The sequence below is a fragment of the Pagrus pagrus genome (assembly GCF_965226575.1).
Source record: "Pagrus pagrus genome assembly, chromosome: 8".
Classification (NCBI taxonomy): Eukaryota; Metazoa; Chordata; class Actinopteri; order Spariformes; family Sparidae; genus Pagrus; species Pagrus pagrus.
The window spans coordinates 32,970,973-32,981,281 of record NC_140192.1 but is presented as its reverse complement, the minus strand read 5'-3'; the positions used below and the strand labels follow the sequence as shown (position 1 = coordinate 32,981,281).

At 42.8% G+C, this 10,309-nt stretch overlaps 1 protein-coding gene across 3 annotated transcripts in view; it reads left to right on the top strand.

Moving 5' to 3' along the window:
* Positions 1 to 589: 589 nt before the first annotated feature.
* pias2 (protein inhibitor of activated STAT, 2) overlaps positions 590 to 10,309 on the top strand; it is a 105,957-nt gene continuing 96,237 nt past the window's right edge. For 2 of the 3 annotated variants that reach the window (XM_084359613.1, XM_084359612.1), the window contains exon 1: positions 590 to 764. In XM_084359613.1, coding sequence (XP_084215739.1) covers positions 616 to 764 — 149 coding nt within the window. In that variant the 5' untranslated portion in view covers positions 590 to 615. Of the gene's footprint in view, positions 765 to 1,848; positions 1,932 to 10,309 lie in introns of all 3 variants that reach the window. The other variant, XM_084359614.1, reaches the window with a different exon arrangement.

The following is a 10,309-nucleotide window of genomic DNA, read 5'->3' as shown; positions in this document are numbered from 1 at the left end:
GGGAGACATCTGTATCAGATTCAGAAGAGTGTCAAAGTAAATAGGGTAGGTAGTGGAAACAGGAGAGAGGAAACTGTGTTAACAAGGTTGAGGTTGGGGCATTGTGCACTAAACAAAACACTGAAAATGATAGGGAAACATCAAACCGGTTTGTGTGAGGGTTGTCAGGAAGAGGAGTCAGTGGAGCATGTGCTTCTACAGTGTAGGAAATACAGGGCACAGAGATAGATGATGAGGAATAATCTGAGGGAAATAGGGGTGCAAGAATTCACATTGAAAGGATTACTGAGTATGGGTGAGAGAGCACAGGTCCGGATACTGTTAGCTTTCTTAAGGGATACAGGGATTTTTCATAGGATATGATGGATAAGTAGGAATAGGGTGTTAGGGTAACTGACTTGCTTGTAGTTCAGGGTGTGTGTGTGTGTGTGTGTGTGTGTGTGTGTGTGTGTGTTCTATTATTTATGTATTTATAGTCATTTGGTTTGGGGTTTGTTTTGTTCTTGTTTTGTTTTGTTTAGATTTGGTTTTGAAGGGAATCAGATTGTGAACCTAAGTCTATTGTCTGATCCACACTCCGGAGCAGAAGGTGGCGGTAATGCACCATTAAGCTGGATGCCAACCGCCGTAAAACCAGAAGAAGAAGAAGAAGAAGAAGAAGAAGAAGAGAAGAAGCTGGCCAGCCAGCTGTGGCGTCACCTGGAAGTAGTCAGGCTGGGCGGGATGACCGGAACAACAAGATGGCGGACAATGAGGAGTTTCGGGTAGGCAAAAAGAAAAACACAGATTATGACGTACTTCTGTCAATATAACAACATGTAATGGAAACTTGTAAAGAACACACGGATCGATATAGACGCCCGGAGTTGATTGGCTGAGAGAATGGGACACTGTCTGGCAGAAATGTACATTTTCAGATCAGATCGTTTTCGTTGTAGTAGTTAGCCCTAATGCTAACGCTAACTTAACTGTGACTAGTCAGTCGCAAATAGACCCCTTGTTAGCTCAGTGCAACTAGCGTTACCTGAAACGACACCCGCTTGTATTTTTATACAACTGCGTATAGTAACGCTGTCACTGTTAAGTGCCATAGTAATGCTTTTCACTGTAAATGTAAATGCCCATTGTTGTATACACCATAAAGCTATGAACATTTACGGTGATATTTATTATTTTGCAAAAAAAAAAAATCGATGTTTTGCAACAAATATAACGAAGCTCAACATTAAGTTAACGCTAGGGTGCTCTACTATCTCGGCGTTAATTATCAGTGTTTGATAACTCACATAATAATAACCAAACAAAATACATAACATATTTTATCTTTTTTCAATCGGTTTAACCGCTCAATGTTTATTATGTTATTATGTCTAAGTTACCCTAAACTTTTTTAATGTGAAACATTTCCAAACACAAAGCAGGAATCACTATTTTTTTCTCCAAAATACATAACGTAACTCAAACAGTCAATTGATGTAATAGTTGTAGATCAGTTTTCTGTCCACATGGCTGTGCGCTCAGCAGCTCTGAGAGAAAATACTCTGCACGTGCGTCTTGTCTCTATGACAACAATATGTTGACAGTATGGTAGACACTGATCCTCTGTGGTTTACTATCTGTTGGTGTTTTATTTGACATCAAGACATGCACGATGAGGGTGTGTGCCATGATCAATAGGAGAAAAAAATACAGTTCAGGATTGGGAATAGTGAAAATCCATCATAGACGAATGCCGTAATTTTTCCAATACCATTAGCAGAACTAATAACATCAAAGCATATTGATACTATGGTCTTTCTAAATTTAGCCCCAGGGCCTGTTTAATACCGGTTTCTGCCACTGCCACAGGTGCTCGCTTGGGAACATCTGAAAAAAGACGCTGGCTCCCAGAAAGAAAACGCCATGTGTACACAGGCCCTTATCGATTAATGGTAAAGTAATTGTTTCAGCTCTACTTCAGTCTAAACTGGTTTTGAGGCTGCTGTGTTCACAGTGGAAAAAGTTAAATGAAATATGCTCAGAACAGTCAGATTGTGTACTTTGCGTGTGCTCCGTTCAGGATTATTGGGGCCGAGCACAATTGCTAGAAGCAGCATCAGCTGATATAATATATATTTATATTTATCTTGTTCGATTCAAAGAAGCGATTTAAAAATGCATATAAACCACACAGATCTCAATGTCACGCATCTTTTGGTTCTGCAATGCCGGAATGTATGGAGGACCGCAAGTGTCATGGAAATAGTTATAAAGCATTTAACTAATGCTACAATAAATATATGCACTTACAAATTAATTTACAAATAAATGTATTAATTGTACAATAAAAATAGGTATTAACAAATAAGTTTACAAATTAAAGTTAGTCTAAATTACAAAGAAATTCATTATGAAAATTTTAATGGGCAATCAAAAGAGCAATTAGAAATAGAACTTAATTGTACTTTAAGTAAATCATTTAAAAATACAGTTATGAATTCATAAATAAATCATAGAATCTAAAAATCAATTTGAAAATGCATTTTTAAAAAGAGAAATAAATAGCTGGATTCACAAATGCACTCACAGACGTAATTACACGGCTTGGCCGCTACGAAAACTGGCTTCAGAGCCTGGCATTTTGGTCAGAATTAACCATGTAATTACAGCCTCATGTGATGCACTGCGGGCCAAAAATCAGTTTTCCCATAAGCCATAAATTGGGAAAGAAGAGTCTGTAAAACGGTGGATACATTTTTTTGACACCCAAAACCAACCAGAGAGCTTGTTACATCGCCTAATTTGCATAGTTTTACCTCATTTTACCAGCCCAAGGACCATAGCGTCACAGAAAGGCTTAATGGAGAGGCTAGAAGGAGAAGCAAAATGACTAAGCAAATCAAATAGCTAATAGGAAAAGGAAAAGCAGCGGGTAAATGGAAATACAGAAGGAAATTGCCCTTTTGAATGTTTGATTAAAATCCGTATTCTTAATTACATTTTTTGAATCCAACTATTTATTTGTCTTTTTAAACTGCATTTTCAAATGGATTTTAAAATTCCATTATTTATTTACGAAATCAAATGCATTTTTACATAAATCTCATAACAGATCCATCATTTTGATCTTGAGATCAACACTACCACTAATTAACCAACTCCTCCCGAGAAAGCCATCAGAAATGAGATTGCATACACTTTCAATACTAGGACACAAGCAAAGAATCACACTTATAAAATCAAGTACATGAATTAAAGCAACACTAGGTAGTTTGGACTCATTACTACTAGGGCTGGGTATTTCCTACAACCTCACGATACGATAAGTATCCCAATACGGGGGCTACGATACGATACGTATCGTGATACACGTACATTTTGAAAAATGACAATATCCTTTACACAATTAACAGTCCTTTATTTTAAATACATTTAGGACTGCATAGTTGCAGGCCTTACAACTTACATTCAAGTCCTCAGAGAGCCTTAAAGTGAAACTCTCGCCAAAAAGCAACCGAGGCTTTATTTATGATTGGGTATGAGTCAAACCTTCACGTACAAGCACACTCATGACCAAAGAGGCACTTTTAAGATTTACCGTAGTTTCGTTTTGGGGCAAGCTCATTTTGAACGAGAGTACATAGGGCATACCACGACGGCATCAAAATGTCTATTTTTAGACCACTAAGAAGGCTCCACACATCATGAAACTTTACTGGTAGCATCACCAGGGTCTCTACTCATGACACGAGCAGTAAGAACATTGTTTGTGTACACAAAGTGTGTGAAAAAGACGGTTTTGAACTACTTACGCTTAGCTACTGGGACTCCGGCGCGCCGCCGCCATTCCAGGCAAAAAGTGTCGATCTCCGAGTGCGGCCATCATGACGGAGAGTAACGGTGGGACGCTCCTCGGGCTTATTTCCAGATGAATTCGCGGATAATTCGTTGTTCTGTCGTTAGTCAAAAGCAACACTGACGTCCATGTTGACAAGGGAGCCACATATTACAAACAGTACGGCATCAACAGCCGGTGATGTCACGTAACCTCTCGCGTGGCTGTTGATGAGTGTCATGAGTAGAGACCCTGGTGATGCTACCAGTAAAGTTTCATGATGTTATTCAAGAGATAATAGAAAACAGGAAATATAATAAATATTTAACTTAAAGTGTCCCTCTGTGCTTTGTTTTTTTCTTTAAAGTTTTCACGCATTTGAAGGTATGTCAGTCTGGTTTATGAGGACTGTATAAAGAAAAAGCATATCAGTAACATAACCATTTAAAGTGCACAAAACATTTTTGTAAACATTTACCAAGACATTGTGCAGAATCAACAATTTCTAACAAAATAGGGCCACAAAGAGTCCTAAACAAGATAAAACTCTATTATAAAGAAAATTATCTGTTATTGACAGATGCAAGAAAATGGCTCTTTGAATTTTAGCATAACTCTGCTTTTAACATAAGGGCCAACTTTGTTTTTTATTATTTTTTTCTTGCATTGAACTGGTTACAGTCTTGAGTTTTCTGTGGGAATATCCATGAGGTCAAAGTTTAAACAAACTAAACCCCTGCACAGACAGCTAAGGCTTAAAGCATTTTCAAATTTTTGTGCAGAAACAGTAGTTGGTCAACATGCTCAGGTCGTAGAGCACTACTGTGAGCTGTTACTATGTCTCCCGCAGTGGAGAACACCCTCTCTGCAGCTACACTCGTACCTGGGATGCACAGGATACTTCGGGCTAAGTTAGAAAGTAAGGGGAAAGCTGCCTGGTGCTCTCTCCACCAACAGAGCGGATTTCCAGTGAGAGCCAGTGGATTTGCCTCTTTGTATTTTCTCATTTCATCCCCTGCCTGATCATTTAATGACTCAAGTGAGTCCTTTTGTTTGGGAAGAGAAAATGTATCTCCAAACAAATCAGCAAGAGCACAGGCAGAGTCATTTTTCCTCTTGCTGGGTGGGGAAGATGAACCACTCTTAGCCTCTTCTTCTTCTCCTGGTTCATAGCTGTGTCTCATCTGAAATCATGACAGAAAATTCTACTCAATCATTCAATCAAGCACACCTAATATTGATGCCAAAACAAAGTGGCTCTGAGTTGTATACTTTCATTGTGCTATATTGCAAAGCAATGATTAAACAGTAATAATAATAATAATGATAATAATAATAACGGTCATTATCATTATTATAACCACCAGTACTATTGCTATTATCACTGGTTGATTGTATTAATAGTAGTAGGATCATCATTATTATGAATAAAACACCAATTTTATGTAAAAATGTTTTCTAACTTGGGTCAACTCATCCTCACCTGATAAATCCGGACTGCCTCTGCTGCCATGGAGGTGTAGGTTTCCCATCTTTCATCCTCTTCCAGGAAGGGTAGAGCCTTGAATCGTGGGTCCAGTGCTGAAGCCATGCACAGAAAGGGCTTGTCACTCACGTATCTCTTCTCAAGATCCATGGCCACAGCATTTTTTATCTCTTTGGTTGCTGCCGAGTCTGTAGCTTGGATCTCTGCGCTGTGGCATAGCTGAGCATGCAGCGGTGCAATGATCGATAACGTAGGGGTCTTCTCTTCAGACATGACATGCGTTGCTACTTTAAGTGGCTTCAAGGCCTTGGCAACATCCTCGGCACAGGACAGGTCGGCGTCATTTAAAGTCCACAAGTCCTTGGCATTCCTCTGCACCTCTGCAGAGAGTAATGCAGCGCAAATCGCTGGCTGCTGCTCTAAGAACCGTTTCAACATTTCATGAGCGCTGTTCCATCTAGTGGCAACATCTGTCATGAGCTTGTGTTCGGGGAGATTTAGAAGTCTTTGCTTTTCTTTCAGGACATGGCTTGCGGCTGTGCTTTTCCTAAAAAAAACTACAATGCTGCGAATGTGTCCCAGGAGACGGGCCACGGTGGGCACCTTGAGTGTGCGTTGATCAGCCGGATTTAAACTGTGGGGAAAGCATTTAACGTGCACCAACTTCGCCAGCTCTGCTGCAATGGTCATGTTAGAGGCATTATCTGTCACTAAAGCTGGATTCTTATCACCAAGGCCCCATTCATCCATCACAGACTGAAGCAAATCTGCAATATTTGATCAAGTGTGGCTGACAAACATTGCTCTTGTTTGCAGGACATGGGAGACAATCTCCCATTCTGGAGAAATGTGGTGGCATGTAAACGTCACATATGACTGTGTTGCTCCTGATGTCCATGCATCACATGTGATGGCGACTCTCTCTGCAGAGGAGATGGTTTCTTTGACTTGTTCTTTCATATCTTTGTACAACTTCGGCACCGCTGTTTCTGTGATGAACCGACGAGTGGGAATTACGTAGCGTGGCTCACACTCTTTGAGCAGCTGCCTAAATCCTTCGTTGTCCACTGCGCTGTACGGGCGCAAGTCCTTACATATAAAGCATAAAAGTGCCTCTGTAATCTTCTGTGCCCATGCATAAGTAGATGGGTATTTAGACTTGAAAGCGTCACTCATTTTTGGTTGAGACTGCACAGAATTCCCGGATGTAGCCTCCTTAGCACCCGCTGCTAGCACCTGTTGCTCTGGATGGTGTCTTGCTATGTGGAGATGGAGGTTGGTCGTATTACTGCAGTATTTCACCTTGCATTTACAAAGCCTGCATACTGCATAGCTCATGTCCAAATCCCGACCTCCGGCTGTTCTCCAAAATCCAAAATGCGCCCATATCCTTGCTTTTAGCTTGGACGGCGGTGGATAAACTTTCTCATCCATACTTGTTCGTCTGTTTTGGCGAAAAGCGCGCACTGCATTGTGTAGATGGACCTCTACCGCCACCCCGGGCCAATATGTGTACTGCACCTTGGAAAACGTGTCTTGAAACGTCAGTCTAGGCATTTATGAAAATATCGATTCTTTAAAGTGTGCATCGATGCAAGTATCGGCAAAAATTTGTGACGATATCCGGCCGTATCGATTTTTTGAACACAGGCCTAATTACTACCCCCAGCTGGTTGAAAAGTGGCAGTGGGTCACAATCGTCTGAAAAAACCTCAATCAAGTGCCAACAACAAGCTAGATTCAGAGATAGCAGTTGGTAGTTTGTTAGCATATAGGCTGCACAGCACATTAGCATGCTAGAATTATTCTCATACCGAGTTGGTTATAGTGATTGCACCGACTAAGTTACTTCCAAAACACAACGCTTGGCCGTGAATGTGTTAAGTAACGTCTGAAAATATAACTATTAGGGCTGGGGCGACGCGTCGGCGTCATCGATTACGTCGACGCAAAAAATACGTCTACGCAAAAACTAAACATCGACGCGTCAACCGACCAAAACAAAAAATGGCGGCAGCGAGTAGCAGCAGCAGCAGCAGCAACGCCCTTTTCACACAGACGCCGCATTATCGCCGCAGCGGCGGTTCGTCAGTTCTCCGCCGTTGGTTGTTTACACAGAGCCGAGCAGCTCCGGCGTAGAAGACGAACCAGAGTGTAATTCACACAGAAAGCTGGCGCCGCGGCTCCAAAAGAGGCGTGACGGTACGCGTCATGGTGATGACGTGTGTTTTTTCAACGTGTTTCCCCGGTGTCGTCCTGTTAATCTAAACATGTACCTGCTGACTGTTTATAATCATATGGATGCTGTTATAATGTGCTGTGATGAGATCCTGACCCACCAAACACCCTGGAAAATGACAAAGTTAAGTTTTTCTCTAAATTACATAATTAAATAATCACCATCAGTAAACTGGACGCTGTCTGACTCTTTCACTCGCGGGGAGGGAGGCTGTTTTCTGGGGGAAAGTTCACTGAAGTCTCGGTGGAGGGCTAACCGTCCCGGTGATTTTTTTCACCGTGACAAACACTTGGTGAGTTAAAGTTTTTTGCCGGGGACAGATGCTTTTTTTCGGGCAGAAATGTGACGAAGAGTCGGTCGGACCGGCAGGCTGACAGACACTTATCCATGAATAACTGCGGTATTATTGGACCTGTTTAGTTATCACACAGTGAACACCATCAGACCGACACGCCCTCACTCCGTGCCGCCGGCTTATCCGTTCACACTGGTTTGGTTCGCCATTAATGCGCCTCTGATACCTCCGGAGGAGCATCAGAGGCGGAGGGAAATTTCACCCCTCGCCGCATCTGAAACTTTCACACGGATGCCGAGAATTGGCGCAGGATCCCCGCATGCAAATGGCAGTGTGAATGGGGCTAAAAAAAGAACACGTATTTTGAAGGTATGGGACTATTTTACAGTAAAAGGGAGCAACTCTGTTGTTTGTCAGCTTTGTAAAATGGAAATGGCCTATCATTAAAGCACGATAGCTATGCACCACCATCTGGCCGACTGGGCTCATATTTTAATAAAAGTTGATGCACATCATTTCCAATCATTGGGCCAAGTTTCAAGTTTCTGGCCCATTCCAGCTCACGGAATTTGAGCTCAAGCGGCAGACAACAAATAATAATAAACCGGTACAATCTTAGAAGGGTTGTACCCCTTCGGGGGGGGGCGTGAGAGGACGAGCACCAACGCCGTCTGTGTCACAAAATGCATGTGATTGCATGAAAAACAAACACAAAAACTGTGCCTGCCTCGATATTATAGGTTACAAATCCCTTCGAGATCGCTCGGCCAGTCCGAGACATTGCGAGACCAAGAGACCCGAGACCGAGACAAGACCGAGACCAAAGACTGTCGAGGCAGTGACAAGTCCAAGACCACAAAAATGTGGTCTTGAGACCGGTCTAACAAGTCTAATATGTATATATATGTTTATGTATGTTCACAAATCTATCTAAATATGTGTTAGTGAGCACTTCTCCTTTGCCGAGATAATCCATCCCACCTCACAGGTGGCATATCAAGATGGTGATTAGACAGCATGAATATTGCACAGGTGTGCCTTAGGCTGGCCACAATAAAAGGCCACTGTGAAATGTGCAGTTTTGCTTCATTGGGGGATGTGCAAGATGTGTTGCACTGCCTCACGCAGTGCAACACATCTCGCATAGAGTTGATCAGGTTGTTGATTGTGGCCTGTGGAATTTTGGTCCACTCCTCTTCAATGGCTGTGCAAATTGCCGGATATTGGCAGGAACTTGAACACGCTGTCGTATACGCCGATCCAGAGCATCCCAAACATGCTCAATGGGTGACATTTCCGGTGAGTATGCTGGCCAAGCAAGAACTGGGATGTTTTCAGCTTCCAGGAATTGTGTACAGTTCCTTGCAACATGGGGCCGTGCATTATCATGCTGCAACATGAGGTGATGGTCGTGGATGAATGGCACAACAATGGGCCTCAGGATCTCATCACGGTATCCCTGTGCATTCCCAATGCCATCAAAAAAATGCACCTGTGTTCGTTGTCCATAACATACACCTGGCCATACCATAACCCCACCGCCACCATGGGCCACTCGATCCACAACATTGACATCAGCAAACCGCTCACCCACACGACGCTGTATGCTTTCTGCCATCTGCCCTGAACAGTGAAAACCGGGATTCATCCGTGAAGAGAACACCTCTCCAACGTGCCAGACGCCATCGAATGTGAGCATTGCCCCACTCAAGTTGGTTATGATGACGAACTGCATTCAGGTTGAGACCCCGATGAGGACGACGAGCATGCAGATGACCTTCCCTGAGACGGTTTCTGACAGTTTGAGCAGAAATTCTTTGGTTATGCAAACTAAGCTTTCCGCCGATCTGATCGGCTATATCGGATCGGCCGATATTTTGCATTTTATGCAATTTGTGAGATTGGCTGTAATGTCTTAATTCGCCAATCCGATCAATGACGTCATTGTCGTGCTGAAACTCCCTGCAGATGCTCCCGTTGCATAGATTGCAGACGGCCTGTGTCCCACCCACTCCGAAGAAGCTCCACACCACCGACATGCCTGCCTGAACCCGACAGCTAGTTTTGAGCCCTGTCACGATGCAATGGACAATAAAGTTTTTTGAATCTTGAATCATAAGCTGTCGGATTCAAACAAACACGCCGGTGGTGCGGGATCAGGCACCTGGATTCAAGAAACGGAGCGTGGAAAAAGAAAAGCAAACACCGAAACGGATGTTAAAGCAAACTACTTTAGACGGTACCCATCCATATAGCCGTGACAGTGAGAAGGCAAGGGGTGGCACAAGGAAACTTATGGAGTTTATCGTGCTGGCTGACCTGCCAATTAATGTTGTGGAGAACCCCGCATTTCAACGTTTGCTGGCATACTTTGATCCACGCAGTAAGTTGCTGTGCCCATTATTTCTGTCTCAAGTTATTTTGGTTTGACCTGACTGAACTTTGAACTTATGTCTGGCCAGTCCTTGAATGCCC